Below are 20,832 nucleotides of genomic sequence, written 5' to 3'. Positions count from 1 at the left end.
CTTGAGCTTTTCAGGAGCAAAAATCCACCATAGATGGAGTGGGATTTTCTTGCTTCCGCTGCATTTACTGCTTGATTTCCTGTGTAGCCCCAGGGGCTGATGGGTAATTGCAGGGGGCTCCCAGCAGGACCCAGACTTGAGTGTTTTATCAGATATCATGACAGCATCAGTGAAACTAGTGAAAGCTGTTTTTCCTTTGCTTTTTTGGCTATTTTTTATTTTGGCTCAGCAGAAATCGGTGGTGGAATGTCACGTACAATGCCATGTACAGTATCTCACAAAAGTGAGTGCACCCCTCACATTTCTGCAAATATTTTATTATATTTATATATATATATAATCTTTTGATGGGACGACACTACAGAAATGAAACTCTGATATAAGTTAAAGTGGTCAGTGTGCAGCTTGTACAGCAGTGCAGATTTACTGTCCTCTGAAAAGAACAACACACAGACATTAATGTCTAAACAGCTGGCAGCACAAGTGAGTCCACCTCACAGTGAACGTGTCCAGATTGTGCCCAGTTGTGTTGTCGTCCCTCCCTGGTGTCGTGTGACTCGTTAGAGTTACAGGGTTCCTGGTGTGAACGGGGAGCAGGCTGGTAAATTTGGTGTTTTGGGTTCAATTCACTCACACTGGCCTCTAGATACTCAACACGGCACCTCATGGCAAAGAACTCTCTGAGAATGTGAGAAATAGAGCTGTTGCTCTCCACAAAGACGCCTAAGCTATAAGAAGACTGCTAACACCCTGAAACTGAGCTATAGCGGTGGCCAAGGTCCTACAGCAGTTTTCCAGGACAGGTTCCACTCGGAACAGGCCTCGCCAGGGTCGACTAAAGAAGTTGAGTCCATGTGTTCAGCATCATATCCAGAAGTTAGCATTGCTGCAGAGGTTGAAGAAGTGGGAGGTCAGCCTGTCATTGCTCAGACCATACACCGCACAATGCATCAACTCGGTCTGCATGGCCGTGGTCCCAGAAGGAAGCTTCTTCTGAAGCTGACGCACAAGAAAGCCCAGAAACAGTTTTCTGAAGACAAGCAGTCCAAGAACATGGATTACTGGAACCATGTCCTGTGGTCTGATGAGACCAAGATAAACTTGTTTGGCTCAGATGGTGTACAGCATGTGTGGTGGCGCCCTGGTGAAGAACACCAAGACAAACGTCTCTTGCCTGCAGTCAAGCATGGTGGTGGTAGCATCATGGTCTGGAGCTGCATGAGTGCTGCTGGCACTGGGAAGCTGCAGTTCATTGAGGGAAATATGAATTCCACCATGTCCTGTGAAGTTCTGAAGCAGAGCACGATCCCCTCCCTTAGGAAACTGCGCCGCATGGCAGTTTTCCAACACGGTAACGACCCCAAGCACACCTCCAAGACGACAACTGCCTTGCTGAAAGTAAAGGTGATGGACTGGCCAAGTACGTCTCCAGTTGATATAATTTAAAGTGGTCTCCTAAAGCCAGCTGAGCGCCTGTGGGGCTTCCTCAAGAAGGAGGAGGAGCGCAAGGTGTCGAACATCCACCAGGTCCGTGACGTCATCATGGAGGAGTGGAAGAGGATTCCAGTAGCAGCCTGTGCAGCTCTGGTGAATTCCAGGCCCAAGAGGGTTCAGGCAGTGCTACATAATAATGGTGGTCACACTAAATATTGACCCTTTGAGCACAATCTGGACACGTTCACTGTGAGGTGGACTCACCTGTGCTGCCAGCTATTTAGACATTAATGTCTGTGTGTTGTTCTTTTCAGAGGACAGTAAATCTGCTCTGCTGTACAAGCTGCACACTGACCACTTTAACTTATATCAGAGTTTCATTTCTACAGCGTCGTCCCATCAAAAGATAGAATAACATACCTGTAGAAATGTGAGGGGTGCTCTCACTTTTGTGAGATACTGTGTCACTCATCACACTGCTGCACCTCACATTTCATCAAGCAAGCTGTTTCGTTACCTTTTTGACTGGTAGAGGAATGAAAGCTAAAAGTTGTACCCAACAGGAAGCTCTGGTACTACTTCCGAGAACTCCTACTTGAGTGGAAGTAAAAGTAGGCCTACGCATCTGCACAGCTACTTCAATAAGATCAAATATGAGAAGTAAAAAGTTGTTGGTTTCATGGTGCACGAGCACTTTCACGTTTGCTGGCGTGGCAACACTTTTCTTTCACAAACTGCATTCAGCAAATACTTGCTAACCTCAGACTGAAAGTTGGTTCTGGACTTAAAACGGTGGGAAAGTTTGGAGATGACCAATAATGGAGCCAACTTGAGCTAAAACTGGCAGAGTGATGGAGAAAATATTTCACACTGAATATTTCACTTCACACTCTTGTGATGGAAAAAACACTAAGAAAGTGCAACCTACAAAATATGACTGGCTATATTTTCACTCTTAGGGCTCTATGAAGTGATTCTGTGGAAGAACCACTTTGGTACCCTAAAGAACCTTTCAGTGAATGTTCTTTAATTTTCCCCAAATCTCAGCATAATTCATTAGTCAGGATGTAAACAAAGTCATTCAGAGGAGTTTCATGTGAAATAGTTCATTGCAGAGAAACTGACTCAGGTTTCTTTATAGTGGTGGTGATAGGAACCAGGGGTCACGGCTCCTACAGTGTGCATTTTCCTTACTGTCCAAAACCAAAACTTGTCTTCTTTGTTTTTATATGTCATGTCGGTGATGGTACAATAGTGGTAAAAACATTTTCTTTGGGGACTATTTTGCCTCACAACACCCTGCGTGTACCTCCCTGTCATTAATGGATTTTTAAAAATACACTCACTGGCCAGCTGATCAGCCAATCACGCGGCTGCAACTCACTGCATTTAGGCATGTAGAGGTGGTCAAGACGACTTGCTGAAGTGCAGGCCGAGCATCAGAACGGGGAAGAAAGGGGATTTAAGGGGCTTTGAACGTGGCGTGGTTGTTGGTGCCAGACGGGCAGGTCTGAGTATTTCAGAAACTGCTGATCTGCTGGGATTTTCACGCACAACCATCTCTAGGGTTTACAGAGAACGGTCCGAAAAAGAGGAAACATCCAGTGAGCGGTCAGTTGTGTGGACGAAAATGCCTTGTTGATGTGAGAGGTCAGAGGAGAATGGGCAGACTGGTTCCAGATGATAGAAAGGCAGCAGGAACTCAAATAACCAACCAGAATCTCTGAGGAACGTTTCCAACACCTTGTTGAAAGTGTGTCATGAAGAATTAAGGCAGTTCTGAAGGCAAAAGGGGGTCCAGCCTTTCACTAGCAAGGGGTACCTAATAAAGTGGTCGGTGAGTGTAGGTTTCAGGCCAAAACCTTCACAAAACTACTGTAAAACAAAGCCTCAATAAGAGTATTCATAACTATGTCATACACAGGAATACAATACAGGAATTGTGGAATAAAAGCAGATATTTTTCATATACACATCTGCCGATGGCAATATATTTATAAATATATACATTTATAAAATGTGGAAATTGAAACTACATCTACCTGAATCAGCATGGCTGACCCGTCACACCCTGGTCACTCCCTCTTCAGCAGGAGAACAAGAATGAGAGCCTTAAAGACTCCTTTCTCAGCCCATAATCCACCTAATTAAAGACTCTGCTCACATACCTCGGCGTTAAACAGCTGCACATACACTTTAATCCAAACATTGTAATGTACATAACCACTGTATTCACTGTATACCATGGCATTATCCTTCTGAATAAGCACCTGTCCCACTCTTCTTAACCGCAGTCAGCACACATATGCCCTTCAACTTATTGCATATACTTACCATATAGAAATTACAGTTATTTGGCTGTATTTATACATTAAATGGCTAAAACTATGCCACATGTGACCATCAAACCTGTATCACTTTCTTGGACATGCCATTCAAAAACTGGACACTAGTCTAGAATTGGCACCAATGACTTAATTGACTCAAACTCTTCTGGGAAGCTTTCTACAAGATTTTGGAGAGGGTCTGTGGGAATTTGTGCCCATTCAGTCAAAAGAGCACCTGTTCCAATTCATTCCAAAGGGGAAATTCTTCCACACCAGACCCCTCAAACCATGACTTTGTGGACTGCACAGGGACACAGACATGTTGGGACAGCGAAGGGCCTTCCCCAAACTGTCGTCAGAAAGTCGGAAGCATGTCATTGTCTGAAACCTCTCTGGATGCTGCAGCATTAACATCACCCTAAGGAGATCGAACCCTGAAAAACAGACCCAGATAGATTTTTACACGCTGCATACTTCAACACTTGGTGGCCACACTCATTGTCTACCACTTCAAGCTTTTGCTCCTGGACATTTCCATTTAACTACAATAGCACTTACAGTTGACAGGGGCAGATCTAGCAGGGCAGAGATTTCACAGACTGACTTGTGGCAGAGGTGGAATCCTGCGATAGTGCCATAGTTGAAGTCACTGACCTCTTCAGTGAGACCCATTCTACTGCCCGCGTTTGTCTGTGGAGACTGCAACGCCATATGCTTGAATTAGCAGAGATGTCCACATACTTTTGGCCATATAGTGTACATACTAAATGTACTTTGCTGTTGATGGCCACAGTGCAAAGTTTTTTGTTTTAGTATGTTTTGATGACCTTCTAAGTGACAGTGAGGTGATATGAATTAAATGAAACAGTAGAATGAAACATTTCATATCAAACCACTGTGAATGGATGAGACCCTGTAAAGAAACTATTGTAAAGTTTAAAGAACCTCCATGTAATGAGAAGGTTCGACAAGGCACTGTCTGTCCAAGCCAAGAACCATTTAGGAACCTTCGTTTCACAAAGCCTGGGTCAACTCTCATTTGAAATCAGCTCTATGAGCACTCAATACATTTCTTCTAAGCTCATTCTTCCGCGCGACATCATGGAATCCCGTCCACCGTGGCTTCCAGCCAGGGCCTGCTAAGTTTAACGCACTCCGAGCACAAAAGCCGGCTGAGAAATGCTTTACTGCTGATCTTCTACAACCTGAGAGGTGCGTTTCACTAATATCCAGCAATGCCTGCCAACAATTCCCATATTTGTAGTTGTTTTTAGTTTTTATTGTGAAAGTATTTGCCTTAAACTGAAAATTACTTACACGTGTCAATTTATGCAAACAGTGTCATTCAGGTTTTTGAAAATGTACCATGATGAACTCTTCAGGAACAGAACTGAAAAACTGAAGCTGAGTGAACGTATGGATCCTGTGTTTAAAAATACATGTTTGAACAGGTAAGAGAGGCGTATTCCGATAAAAATGATTTGTTTTCTGCAATAACGTACTGTGAAATGCGTGGGGACCGTAGAAGGTGAATTTATTAGAGAAAGAGAAAATCTGCTGGCCTTCGAGATGTCCAAGTATGAAAAAGTAAGGACTAAAAAGTATTTTCTCTTGGAAATGTAATTGAGTACAAGTATTGAATTACAGTAGTACTCAAGGAAAGTAATCGAGCTATGAAATACTGAAATACTGGAGGCTTACTTGTAAAATTACTTTCCATTTTGCACATACAGTATATGAATTTGAATTTGCATAGAAGTGTTAATTATTTTGACTATTTTCCACAATTTGGAATAATATTGGTAAAACAATACATACGGAGTTACATACAGAGACTAAAACAAAACCAATACTATTTTAAATCCTTGATGCAACGTTGACGTTCTCTTGAACAGCTTCATGAGGAGCTGCTCCCTCTCCCTCTATTTATTTTTATATATGAGGTCATCTGTCATATCTATATATGTATATATATATTTATATATTATTAGAAATAATGGTGATGCAATGAAAGAAGAAGCAAAACGGAAGATACATCTTCACATATTCTCATGATTTATGTCCTACTGAAAGGGTCTACGAGCAGAAAGATGGTGCTGGACAAACAAAATATTTCTTTCTGCAGCAGTTAATGAGTTGGGGCATTGCATCCATTAGCCCTGTCACACACTGAGCCTTCACAGGGCTTTTTAATTCCTACCTTCCCTGCCCCTCCACTTCTCCATGGACGTGGTGAGAAATCACCAGGCTTTAAGACGCCTGTATATTCCGTGGAGATCCAACGCCAACGTAGAACATCACCAATCGGAAAAGGGCCACGCTGCGGGGGAATCTGGTGCTGTGAACCCTTCGCGAATAAAGTGAGACTGAATAGTGAAGAATCTTCAGCTGGATTATTACAATGAGACTTACTTGTCATTGAAATCTTATGATCGTCAAGGAAGTTTATTTGACATTTGAAATCATTGTGCTTGTTCATACTGTACACAACTGTACATGTCATACATTTCACATAATACACACCTGTACACAGTAAGATGCTAAATTTACAGTACAGATTTAAAGAACCTGTGAGAGATTGGCGTTCCAGAAGAATCCAACACCATGCAGGTGGTCAGTTCATCTGGGGGCCCTTGTATTGTGAGGAGGGTCGATATTGGTAATGGCCTCAGTACCAGCACTGCTCTATTGGTTAGTTATACATACAGATGGATCATCTCATGCGACGTGTGAAAACGGGACGTTCTGTCAACATATTAACATTTGCCCAGTCATTTTAAATAGCACAAAGCAGAATACATCCACATGCAGGGCTTGTACACAAGTAGCTGGTGAGAGAACAAAAGCGTTGGTATGGACATCTGCATTGTCAAATTCGCCACTTGGAGTGTTTTCCTCTAGAATGTCAGGATTGGCCACTTGGCAAGCGTCAAAGGTGCGTTTGTCAACCAGAGAAGACGAAGACGAGGACTAGAAAACTATCGACAGCAGATTTTTTTAGCATGAACAACTTTGTAGGGCCATTTCCTTTTGGTGCAGTAGTTGTAAACGACACTGAACATTCTAGAAAGGAGAAAAAGTGGAAGCTCCTCACACAGGTATTTCTGAACTTACCGCCCACCTGACAAACTTGGGAAGTTTCCTGGCCTACACTTAGTTTTTAGGGAAAAGTGTTGGCCTCCTGCGGCTCAGGGCCCAGCCTGGGTGCCACCTCGGCACAGGTGCGAACAGGTGAGGCGGTGGGTTCAGTGAGAGGTCACAGCACCTGCATCTCTTTACACCTCCTCTCCCTGAAGATCGGCTCATTAACGAGGCATTAACACCAGCCGCTTATTTACCCGAAACGTGTTTGAAATAGGAAACAAACAGAGGGGGGGGGCAGAGAGAGAAAGGGGGCGGGGTCACGTGGAAAGTACTGAAAACACATCTGCCGACGGTGCTACTCTATTAATACAGCAAGTCAAAAGGTTCAAGCAGTAACGAACTGAATAGGTTCTGCTTCCAAAAAGAAAGAAAGAAAGAAAGAAAATGAGAGCAAGTCTGTCTAATTTTCTCTGGTACTCATGTATATGGTGCCATTAATGCAAAGATTCTGGGGTACAATACAAACAGTTTAATTGTGTCATTAACAATCAATAACCACTCCTAGTTAGAACAGTTCTGCTCAAAGAAACCGAGAAACACTTATAAAACAGTCAGTCGTAACAAAATAACTGGTGTTCTCATTGCAATAAACTCATAAAAAAGAAACACTTTTGTTTTTGTACAGAATATTTTATACAGGAATAGCTTTGAATTGGATTGTTAACCAAAGGAAGACACATTGCAAACATCAATTTCACACAAATTGCATATGTTTTTCTCTCTAAGGTGGTCTATAGGGTTAGTCATTTTCCTAAGCTTATTTGCATGATAGTAAAAATTGCATACAACATTAATTGTGAAGCTTGTAGCATGAGTTGCTTGACATACAGCACTTTTTAGGCAACTGTTAAAGCACATTTTTCCATTTAAAACGTTAAGACACTTTTGATTTTACTGCCCATCAAAATTACATTTATAAATAGAAAAAAGATCAGTAAAATAAAAAGCGCTATGTAACAGAAACTTTCCGAAAAAAACAAAACAAAAAAAAAAACCATAATTACATCAGAACACAGCATGAACTGCAAATAAATAATGTAGGATGGTGAGGGGGAGGAGGCTGTGTGATTCACATTTTGAACTGTGTGAAAATCCTGAAAATTACAGTGACAAAGGTTTGCAAAATAATCTAACATCGGCAGTGCCATATAGTACAAGGCATTTGTTGGCATAGTTTCTTTAAGACTGTATATTTTTTTTTTTTTACAATTAATATATGTCTATATATATATATTTATATTTCTTCCAAACAAATAATAAGTAAAGATTGAGCTATTCTCCACCACTTTACCTGCAGGTCACAGGGGTTCCAGAGTTTGAGTGATCCTTCCTCATTAGCCAGCAGTGCTAGTCTCAGTACCTCACTGTTAAGGCCTTTTTCCTCTATTCCGCCCCAGGTTTCAGTTGCGTTAAAATAAAAAAATCCAGTTAACACCACGTACGTAAACATCTATCAAAGTCTATCAAACTCGACTGACTTTTTTTTTCCTCTTTTAAAATTCAGTAGCTCAAGTTCAGAAGTTCAGTGTAAAAACAACAGACATCAAGTGCAGTCAGCAAATATCCACGGCAACATATTCAAGATTTTTTTTTCTTTTTTTTAAGTTCAGTTTTTTCGTTTGTGCAGGTTATTTAAATGATGCATGATTTCTTTACAGTGATAATAATACAGGGCTTTACAAAACGTAAAAGGTAATACTCTTTTGTTTCTGTATTACTCAGTCCTGGGTCAAGAGTCTTACAGTTCTACTGCTGTAAGGCAGATTAAGAGAGAGAGAGAGAGAGAGAGAGAGAGAGAGAGAGAGAGGGGAGACCGGGAGAGCGAGAAAAGGAAGATATCAAGCGTGAGAAAGAAGAGAGAAAACAAGAGAGCACAAGAGATTTCATTCTTTCACTTCTTGCTCAGCCTGTGTCTGCGCCTCGTTGGCCAGGTGCTCCTCCATCTTGATGGAGAAGATGGTGCTGTTGGTCTGCGTGCTCTCGTCCAGCTCCTTCAGCAGCTCGCCCTCCTTGAAGTCCGTCAGGCCCTCGTCCTCCTCGGCATCTTTGGGCTTGGGGCCGTGGCTGACGTAGAAGCGCTGGTTCTGGAAGAACTTGATGATGGTGTGTTTGGGCAGGTCCAGCTGCGCCGACAGTGTGTGGATGGCCTCTTCGTCTGGGTAAAGGCCCACATCCTGGATGAAGCTCTGCAGGATGCCCAGGGCCTCCAGCGAGATCCGGCTGCCCTGCTGACGGCCTTTAAGTTGGCCCTCGTCCTCCGCCTCGGCCGGAGAGGCTGTGGAGGGCTGGCGAGGGGGCAGGCGGGGGCCCATCTGCTGCTGCTGCTGAGGAACCTGCTGGGGTAGCAAAGGCTGGGACGGGTGCTGCAGGGTCATTGAGTTGGGCTGGTGCTGGACCGTGGGTGGCTGGTGGGCTTGAGACTGTAATGAAACAAGCGCAACGACGTATCAGCAACATTATCAACATTCAAAGCAAAATCAATTATAACTTATTTAATACTATTTATAATACTGACTGACTGAATACAGCACATTAATTTGATGAGTAAAATACTTTAACTGCACAAGAATGAGACCCTAAAGCTTTTTTCCTTTGTGGTCTTCAAAGTCAATGAAGTCACTGATTTGTTTTAGTTTTTGTACAAATTAATTTTTTTGACTACTTTCACATGTAGAAACAAAACTCAAAAAGCTGATAGCATCAGTGTAAACAGCAAGGACTAGGAACTGGCAATGGAGTCCTTCATTAAAATAAATAAATAAACATTACACAGCTTTTATTAAAAAATACTGAATTATTCGAAATGTACATATATAATTTCCTAAACAATCATAACTGAATATTATCAGATAAATTATTCTGCAAATTTTAGTGCCCAATTTCTATGTATTTGCTGTTTTTGAATTTAAAAAAAGAAAACATAAAATATAAAATGTGCCATAACTTTTACACAAACCACATTTTATGTTTTATTTGTTTACCAAAGTGGAACATTCAGCAAATAATGAGTAACAGTGCATTAAAGTGTGCAGATGTGCGTGCTCTGTGGATGATGTGAACTTATTATCACTTAGAAAATCAACAAAACATGTTATTTGATCAGGGTCGCCTAAACTTTTGCATACAACCGTCAATGAAAACAACCAACAATGTTCATTAGAATGAAGCGAGACAAAAAGCAAAATGTGGGCACACTGATTGGGGCAGGTCTGTCATTGAGAGTATTGTTCCGAGTGGGTCAGAAAGTGGCTACGAAACCTTTCACTGAATGTAATCTGTGGGAATTTTTTACCTTTATCTTTCCATGTACGACCATTTTTCCAAGCCCTTTTTAACTCTGAAAAGCTCACATAGAAACTACGGGCCCGTTGATTGCTTATCAAGCACTATTCAATAGCTGGGCCTTCACACAACAAGGAGGACAAAAAAAGTCCAGACAACTGCAAGGGTTTAGATAAAGTATTTGTGAGTGTGTGTTTAGGTCAATCTTACATTGGGGCAAAGGCATAACACAGCGGCTCTGAAACACAGCATTGTTTCACTGCTTGTGGCTATTGAGCAGGCAGCTGTCGGTCACTACTGACCATAATAAACATTTTTTCCTAGGACTTTCCCCAGAGCACTGGAAACCAATGGTGACAATCAGATAAAGAGTGCAGTTCAGAGGCCTAAAAGGCATCACTACCACTAAATGGTAAAGTATGTACTTACTTTTCTGTACAAGTCAAAAAGACCTTAACATATTCTTCCTTAATAAAGATTCAACAACTGCATTACAGCACATCAAAAAAAGAAGAGCACACACTTAAAAATAAAGGTTCCTAAATGGTCCTTAGCTTGGACGTACAGTCCTAGGAAAAACTCTAACTGGTCTTAAACCGCTACATTAAGTGGAGCCCCTAAAATGACAACTATTCAAAACTAGGATCAGACATGCCATATCATAACTGACCTTCCTAGAAGCTTCTGAATACCAGTAGAATATATTACAGTAAGCACTCCATAGAATATGACTGTTACTGACATATGGATGTGTACACACATATGTAATATGTATAAATCCCAAACTTCTTATGCATATTTTGTACCATTCCGATACAGCCTAGGATGTTAGACCCTGGTAGAACAGTGTGAACATGCATGATTGCATCCTCCATCATCAATAAAATAAAAAATATATATAAAATATGAATCAGAATTAAATGGCCTTTATACTACTATGCTTCTGGAAAACTACTCCTATTAAACGTTTACTTGAGAACACGGACTACTGTGGCCTCAGTATCAAATCTCTCTCGGCACACTGGTAGCAATGGAGGCCTAAGAGACGTTCTTGTCACCCAGCATGTGCTCCAGACATCTGACTCGCATCTGGGTGTTTCAGACTCACACCATTGTGTGCTAATGTCGCCTTAAGTGAGCGAAAAACGGAATAAATAACATCTTTCTTGAGTCCACACTACTCGCTCGCATTGACCATATGCTTTGGAGTAAACAAAATAATATGTGATCAAAGAACCAGCTGTAAGCGAGAAGGGCTGATGTTTTTCTTTTTTCAGCGTTCCTGAATAGGCCTTCATTTATCCGAAACAGGCAGCTGTCTTTAAAAAGTATGCACACTGACAAATGTCTGCGCTAATGATAACTCGGCGTCTCTGGCACAGATGCTGAGATTGAGTTGAGACTGCTTCAGAAAGTCCTGCAGGTTAATATCCAACAACTCGAGACGGATGCAACAAAGCGTTAAACATTGAAGTAAAAACTGAGCAACTCAGTAACGGCGACGCGGGAGTCACAGCAACAGATAAATAAAGAGCTGCCGAGCTCCTGTGTGGTGTGATGTGCACAGGTCTGAGAGTATATGTGTACATACAAGGAGACACTTTGCCATCTCATTCTGGTCATTTTAATTAGCGTAAAATGCCAGCAGTTTTTGTGTAAAGCAGTGTTGTGCAAATCCTTTGGGTATATTTATCTTCTACATTCAGCTTAGGTTCATGAAAATATCTTCCTTGCTCTCTAAATAATAATTCAATGGTTTTCTTTCACAAACCATTGTTAAAAGCATCTGTTGATGTTCTGGTGGTTTAAACACTTGGAAGGGTTGAGTGTTGAGTGCTGACATCACAACAGGGTTGCCCTGTCACGTGTCAGGGATGTATGACAGAGCTGGCTTGTCTCGATTGTGCTTATTTGCGCTCATTTATTAGTTAAAAATGTGAACGATAACACGCTCGTTTATATATGAATAATTTGAACAGATGTCTGCAAACTTTTAAAGGCCATGTACATGATATTATCTGGCCATATGACTCTTTTGTGCCACAAATGCATGCATCATGTGTGTACGTGTGTAGAGTACTATGCAAGTCTTTTTAGAAGTTTTGTTTAAAACCATTTATCTCAGCAGTAAATGTGTTTTTGCAAGTAAAACCACAGTATAAGATAATAATAAAATTATAACTTATATAAAAATAAACAAAAATAATATTTTGGGTGATAGAGGACGTTTGGTTCCTGACTTCCCATCTGTGACCCCATCCATTGCATGGATTTATTACATTCCATCACCACTACACCTGAATTAAGGCAAAGAAGTATTGAGTAAGCAAAACTAATTATATTGGATAATAACCACAATAAATAACTGGCCTGCCATGACGAGTAGTTCTTACGTGACCCATGGATAAAATCATTGTTAGTTGTATTATGTTATTTGTACATATTCTACTATTGCCGTTTTATATGAACAAACAAATGCCCAGATCAATTTAAATGTAATTAAATTTACTTAAATTTGCTAAATTACAATTAAATTTATTCAGGGGCCTAAACCCTTTGCACAGTATTGTATATATGTAAGTTTTTTACCCATACAGTACCAACCAAATTGGCTTTTAAGCCTTCTACAAGAGCTCCATGTTTCAGGTTTTTAAAACTGAAAAGGTGAAAACATTTCTTTTAGGATTACATTTACTATTTAGTGTTAATAATAATACTAATAATAATATATAAGTGCTTACAAATAGATGCACTGGACGCATTATTACACACAAGTGCTTGCACTTAAAGAAAGAATATTTTGTACTTCTCCTGAAAAGTTAGCATTTTAGGTTTTGTGCTGAGAGTGCCAATAAATAATGCATATAAGACATGTTATTATTGTGTGCTGACCTGTAGGGGCTCAGTGGGGACATGCAGCAGGTGTGCTGGTCGGTCTGTGTGGTGCTGTTGGCCCCCGTTGCTCTCCTGCTCGTAGATGGCATCTCTCTCAGATTGTGACAGACTCAGAAAACGCCGGATCATTGACAGGTTCTCCCACAGCGTGCGGTTCTCCGGGGATGGGTCCTCCTTCCAACGTAGGAGCTCACACAGCCAGCCCTGCACACAAACAACACACACACACACACACACACACACACACACACACACACACATTATGAACAAACTATGAAATACTATTATCAGTAGAGTCACTAGAATTGACTGATATTTTTAGTTTGTTTTCTGGTGCACATAAAAATGTATGATTTTACTAGTATTTAGTCTGTTTATTTAGCTCTCGGCATGATGTCTAAAAGTTTTAGTAAGCAGCGTAATACTACACAAAAGCTGAAATCACACCTAAAACTAAAAAGTAAATATAATTCTGCAAGCTTGAAACAGGCACAAACACTCCCACATAATTTCATACTTATGGTAAAAACTGCTATTCTTAATAAAATGCTGGATATCTTTTCATGCACTGGTCATATTAGCTCTATGGTTTTATCTAATTATCTAATAACTAAGTTGTTATTCAAATATTTTACATATGTTTCACAGAAATTTCCCTGTAAATGCTTTTTATGTGTAATTAATAATTACATTAGCACTTTTGTATCTGCTGATGATCACAGATGACTTGTAGCCAATAGCAACCGCCTATGCACATTTATGAGATGCACCTATTAAAAGAGATATGAGAGTTGATCAAGCTGCAGAAAGGCATTGCGAAGTATTTTAAAAGACAAGACTACAGTGGGCTATTACTTTTGGTGGCAGATTTTTATCCATTTTGACATAAAATGACTGGGTGTTTTCACAACTGCTCAGCAGTGTCAATCAATGTGGGTCAACTGATGCAGTCCAAAAAGACAAAAGAAAAAAGTTGGCTTAAAAAAATATTTATCTATTTATTACCTCATGTTTCTTGGTATTACAGTATATCAATACAACAATATAATGCAGCTACACACATTTTTCTTTACTGTCCTGTTACGTTGGTCTGGTTATATTGGCTCTAGTAAAGCTTACAACTGATGGTATTTCAAGGCAGTCCAGAAAGATGAGACTGTCTTTTATTAAAATGAATGAATTTATGAACTACTATTTCATATTTATATATATTACAGTTTACAGTTTTTATATTTATATATATATATATATATATATATATATATATATATATATATATATATATTACAGTTAGATGTAACTGTACCTTCATTAATAAGGTGCATGATCATACTATACAATGCACATGACTGGGGTGGGCGATATAAATATACATGGGCAAAAATATAATGATACTTCAAGAGATTTTACCAAAATATGCATCCCAACATGTTGCCTGTCTGAGGCTTGATAAATTGAGAGACAAACAACCACCACTAATGCCACTTTTAAAAGATATTATCAAAAACTATGAATATAAAAACCGTTTCACATCCTACAGTGCAGTCCAATTAAACAGGACTGTTTATGCTCTCCTTGTAACGCAGTTGATATCCACAATATGAGGAGAAACACAATGTCACATTAAATCGTCATACTGCCCACCACAAGCTAGTGTTTTATTCATTATTGACACTCTATAATAGGCAGCTGCAGCTTATTCTGCAGAGTATTTCAATAAGCTGAACACATTTGCTCCTGTCTGTGGCACATTGTGCTCTCAGGTCTGAGGTCTTGTTTTTAAACCATGGTGTTTTATTCACCTGATCTTATTTTTAAATGGATCTTGCTATTGAAGGGCGAGCCTACATCCCTCAATGCAGAAGGAGTTAGACTCCACCGCTGTATGGAATGCAGCAGAAGGAGACAGAGAGAAAGAGAGTGTAGAGGAGAAAGTGTGTGCGTGTTCCAGCACCATGTCCTGGCACTGTTACAAGTGCGATGCCGTAATCTCCAGACCAGTGTGCGGCAGCACCTTTCATTTCCACAGGATTACCCAGCGCTCGGCCACACACACACACACACATAGACACAGAGGAGGCCAGTGCCAGCACCAGAGCCACACCAGCGCACTGCACGGCTGAGATAACTCAGCAGTTCTGTTGTCCCCTGCTCCAACTCCTCCCAAAGCCACATCAAACCCGGGAGAGAGGGAGAGGGACATAAAGACAGTATAGCCCACCTTGTTCCTCTGCCATATTTATTGTATTTTTTTTTTAATTTGCATGCACAGGGATTTGGGTGCTGTTCCCACTCTGATGTCTGCAGTTTCAGTCAACTCGAGCACAAATCAAACACAACCATTAAAAGTCCCATTATATGATGAAAAAATTTCACAATAAAATTCCTGCGAGATTAAACGGTGAGCAAGTTACAACGATCAAAAGCGTCCACTCTACAAATCGCCATCTAACCACACTTCTTAACTTTTTTCGTCTAAGTTTATCTTTATCGAACGTTTCATGATCAATGGACCAAGAGAAAGTAAAAAATTTCTTGGAATAAAATCTTGTTCCATTAACGTGTGTATAATACAGGAAAGTTTTCCTTCTCCTATGAAGTTACCATTTCAGACATGCGTGATTTTGTTACAACGGTGTGCCTTTCAAATCGGAGGGGCAGGGAAAGAGGTCCCTGGGATTTAAAGAACTGAAAACACATTTGTATTTGTCCAATTGCATTTCTTCCACCGTCTTCCCATACACAGAGAGAGCCAGGAGGCACCCGGGCCGGCTGGGGGTGCGTAATTGGCTTTTTGAACAATTATTTAACAGCAGAACAGCAAGCTACTTCTCCCCAAAGTGAGGTGCACAAGGTATAGAAATATCCGACTTCTTGTTCTAACAGCTTCTTCCCTGAAGTCAAACCGAGAACATCAATGCTATCCTGTCACAGCTACGTTTAACTGTTCTAAACACTGCAGATTTAGAAGCAACAATGATCCCTTTTAATAGCACACAATGCAAGCTTGAATTCTTGCAGTGCATGTACTGATACTGATAACTATAGACCTCCTCCTAGCCCTGATAAGATTGCTTCAGCTCTGCAATGTGCTTTTGAAGTTTGTGTGGAATATACAGGAGCTGAGAGTGGGCAATATGGCAAAAACATAACACTACAGACGAACATATCAGGACAATCTCCCTCTCCAAAGTCTGATAAGTTGGAGCAAACAAAAAAGCAGCTGTAGTGGCTTTTAAAATATACTACAAAAAACTGTAAGTGCAATGATTTTAATTCAACATTTTACACACCATTCCTTATGGTTCTTTACAACAAAACAAAACATTCAAGTACTCAGAAAAGCACAACGTGACGTATCACGATAATATTTACTTAGATCCTCATTTAATAGTTTCTGTGAAAATCTGGTTAATACAGCCAGAGAAGTAACAGGAAAAAACTGAGATGCTGACAGCCATTATCTTCAATTACAACAGGACTAGCTGATCTGGTAAAACTGAACACATAGCATCACTTATGACTGTCATGTCAGTCAGTAAAGCACTGTTTAAGTAAAACTACTACTTAATTTTTAACCATATTTGACTAGATCATCAACTGATTTTACTGGCTATTGGAATTTTGGCTCCTTAAATTGGTACCGGTCACAGAATGTTCATATTGGTCAGGCCTGAGAGCTGTGGGAGGTGATGGTGATTGGTTTTGGACTGTAGAGGTGCTGGAGGCAGAGGTAATAACCTCCACACTGGGGCCAGGACAGGCCACGCAGAGCCTCCATTGTGTTCTGTTGTATAAATAGCAATTTGGCGTTCTGATAAAAATATTTCTCTTGGAACACAATGGCTGAATTCATGTGCGAGATTCGCCCAGCTATGCAGCGCACCATGCATTTGGATATGTGCGTGAGTGTGTGCATATGTGTGTATGTGAGAGAGAAAGAGAAAGAAAGTGCAAAACAAGGTGTGTGTGTGTGCGAGAGAAAGTGCTCAACAGAGACCGTGTGTGTGTGTGTGTGTTAAAGCTATGGCAGTCACAAGCTGCCAATGAGAGGCGCACAGGGCCGCTCTGTGAGGAAACAGCACTGCATTCACGTCCCTTTAACTGCCAGGCCCTCGATCGAAAGCATTAATAAACTGGTCAGTGAGCCGGTCAGTCCAGGAGCCCCTCAGCAGCACAAGCCAAGCTGGTATTTATCACAGAGCACTCTGCCTAGTCACGCGGCTTCGGCAACACCTTTACATTATCCCATTTAGTCATTATCATACCCCACAGCACAATGCACCCATGCATAACCCGCCCTGTCCTCCGTAACCCTAACGGCAAGGCCTCCGCTGAGCCGAGAGAGCCTGCAAGTCTGCAAAAAAACCTGAGGAAGGCTACACTTTACATTGTTGCTGATGTAACAAAAACATCTCCAAAATGGTACATATATAGGTAAACATTCCTGGCTTTGATGTATCATCGCTTTTGGAACCAAACCTTATAATCCAGTTTTGTCGATTGATAAATATTATTATTTTTTTTTTTTTACACAATTCGGAAATGCCAGCTGTCCTTTATAAATTATTGAAATTTCAAATTCAATAGAAATGCTCCAATATAACATAATTCGGAAAAAATCTTGTTCCACTAACTTCCGATCAAAGTAGAAGACATTTTCTTCTTCTCCTGCAAGTTAGTCATTTTGAGGATTTTGTCCAAACCCAAACACAACCTGAGAACTTCGTGCCCGAGACTCACCAACAGCAGCTAGCTTTGTGTCCAAACCTGACCTGACCTGAACCACACAACAAAGTTCTGCACCCAAAACTGACCTGAACCTGAACTGACTTATCACCCAAAGTGCAAAAAAACTCATATTTCTAACGATCGCTCCAGTTAAATAAATATGTTACAATAATAGCCATCATTACATCATGGACAAATAAAATAAAATAAATAATATAACACAATGTGACAAAGTAATCAGCTGTCCAAAAATAAGTTTAAATTCTGCTTAAATAAATTTATTTATCAGGTCGTGATTTCAAACAACACATTTTTTTTAATCTGGACTACAGCGCAACTGCATACACTTCCCATAATTCACTGTTCTCATGATGTGTGGTGCTGACAGTGAGATGTGAAGCAAGATGTTACATACATCTTCACATAAAACATATTAAATATCATATTAAATATATATAACATTAAAAATATTTTCGGACAAACACAAACGCCCTCTGGCAGAACCGCACTTCTGGTGCTATATTAGGCCACAACATGAGTGAGTGACTGCCGCGTTAAATCCTTTAACTTAATGAAAGGTAGGAAGAATATAGACAATGAGTAAAGTAAGGTACGATACAGGGTAAAATCTGTTAAACATGGGAGGTGGGCTGTAAGAACACGGCAGAGAAATGTGAACAAATATTTGGGGGACGACGTCCAAACCCGCTCAAACATAACATTTCTCAAATGGGACAATAAACTTATTCAATTTGACTAAATTCAGTGTAGTTGTGTTAATTCAACACTGACCACCCCACTGACGGACTCTCGGTAGCAAACCCGGAGGACTTTCTAAAAAGATGTTTCTAAAGCACCAGTAATCCAAGAGAATTAGAATGTCATTCTTTTTTCCTGCGAGTAATCCATTGTTATGGCCGGCTTCTTCAGAGAGTTGATGAGGAAAGACAGAAAAATAGAGAGAGAGAAAGGAGAGACAAACATCTTGATGTCAGGCGAAGGGCTAAAGCACACAACAGACAAAGCATTATTGTCGCCCCCCCCCCCACCCCTTTTCCTCCTACCCCCCTTCCTGATCCTGGCACGGGCCCAGTTCTGGCAGACAGCGCTATGCAGATAAATTCAAAGGATAAATGCGGTGCGTTCAAACCTGTTTATGCCTGCGAGAGCCGCCGCCGCGCTCGGCAAAACTTACGTGAGCGCGCGAGCTAAAGAGCCGAACCCGTCCATCTGCCGCCCAAGAAATATATTAATGCCTTTTCGAGCAGCATATGCGAATCTCCTGCAACAATAAGCAAAAAAATGCTCAGGCCAAAAATAGGCCGAGGACGCAGGGGCTTGTTGGACATCTTTCTATGCAAATGGATCTGCTCAGAGCGCTTATTCAAATGGTCTTGGCACAGAGAGAGGGGAAATAGGGCCAGTGGCCGCATGAACTCTTAAACAAACCTAGAGACCGGCCGCCTCCCACAGATGTGGGGAAGCAAATAAAAGCTGCATGGGCTACGGGGTGGAAGGGACTACAAGTCCCAGAATGCTGCTGCCCCTAAATGAGTCCATAATGAGGGGGTAATTTAAGTGCTGCTCTCTGAACAAAACCAGCAGTACAGGGGAAAGCGAGAGAGATATGCTGATAGAGATACAGATAGAGACAAAGTGATGTGATTGTGCGCGATAGAAATACAAAACCGGTTAGTCAAATACAAAGAGCTACGAGCCAAACTGTCCAGTTTTAGCGTCTCTTTTGTCATCCAGCTTGGTCACACATTTGATGATAAAACCCATGAACTCTGCGTCCTGAATTAAATTAATGCTGGAACACACCTGCATTGAGTTTTAAAATTCTCTTAAAGAGGAAATTCTTGTGCAATTGGTTTAATTATGTCCTTCAATGCTTTTAAAACTATATTTTAATATGCAAAATGAATTTTAAGTTACCAATAATGTTCCCAGTTCCACTATGACAAAGATCAAACTTAAATAATGATCATTTGGGCCGAGGCTAGGCGAGTTCATTTATATAGCACCTCTCATACACTGCTGTCACTCAAAAGTGTTTAATAAATGAGAAAATGCAAAGACAATTCAAAACACAATATAAAAAAAGACTAGAAGAACAGAAATAAAGAATATGAGGAAAGTATGTCATCAGTTCTACCTCAAAGCTTTGTTTTCCTCTCAGACTACTAGATAAGACAAACCAGAAAAAAAATCAGTTCTCAAAAGCTCCTAGTTCAATGCAGACAAATGAAACAGGAAGAGAAAAGAGGAAGTAATATGTGATGGAGAGTGCAGATGCAACCCAAACGTACAGAATGGTACGCCAATTCTGGAGAGAGAGAGGAACTCATGAAGCGCCTACGAGTAGAGCTAGTCCATCAATTATAAGCGCCTGATTGAGATTTAATTCAAAGCTGGAGTTTAATTGCTAATATCAGTGCGTAATTAAGCAGATAAATCACAGAGATCTTATTGAATTATAGATTAAAATTGCATAAAACCTGCAAATTGTATATGTCAGCTAAATCAGCATCCTTAATTGGCAGACAAGTTTGCCTTCAAAAGGGAAAATAGGTATGAAAATATATTCAACTCAAGCATATAGGACCTGGACTTTGAATGCTATAGAAATATTATTCAATGCTTGGGTCACTCAACTGATGAGGCCATATTAACTGACTAATCTTTGAATAGGGTAATGATCTTTAACTACATACTGATATATGAAATGTTTAACAAAAACAGTCAAATAAATGCCTACAGTGAGCAGTTTTCATGGCAAGACAGCAGACAGCTCTGACAGAGAAAACCTCAGAGGACACTGAGGTAAGTGAGAGGAGTGGAGATGAAATGAGAGGAGGAGCTAGAGATTAGATAAGAGAGAGGCAAAGAGTAAAGAAGGAGAAGGGAGGTCACCTTTGTCTGGTTCCTCTTGCTTTAATCAGGCCTCAAATTTTGATCTAAACCCAAACGTACCCACACACTACCAAACAGCCAAACAGCAAACAGAACCACTGCA

The 20,832-nt window shown here is 40.5% G+C and overlaps 1 protein-coding gene across 7 annotated transcripts in view; it reads right to left on the bottom strand.

Moving 5' to 3' along the window:
• Positions 1-7,359: 7,359 nt before the first annotated feature.
• The window catches only part of LOC108439291 (DNA-binding protein SATB1), a 61,168-nt gene continuing 47,695 nt past the window's right edge, over positions 7,360-20,832 (bottom strand). For all 7 annotated transcript variants that reach the window (XM_017717594.2, XM_037534133.1, XM_037534130.1 and 4 more), the window contains 2 exons: positions 13,080-13,286; positions 7,360-9,325 (listed from right to left, as the gene is read on the bottom strand). In XM_017717594.2, coding sequence (XP_017573083.1) covers positions 8,789-9,325; positions 13,080-13,286 — 744 coding nt within the window. In that variant the 3' untranslated portion in view covers positions 7,360-8,788. The remainder of the gene's footprint in view (positions 9,326-13,079; positions 13,287-20,832) is intronic.

Source organism: Pygocentrus nattereri, chromosome 24, assembly GCF_015220715.1.
Source record: "Pygocentrus nattereri isolate fPygNat1 chromosome 24, fPygNat1.pri, whole genome shotgun sequence".
Lineage (NCBI taxonomy): Eukaryota > Metazoa > Chordata > Actinopteri > Characiformes > Serrasalmidae > Pygocentrus > Pygocentrus nattereri.
Note: the sequence above shows the minus strand (reverse complement) of the source record. Positions and strands in the feature narration are given on the sequence as shown.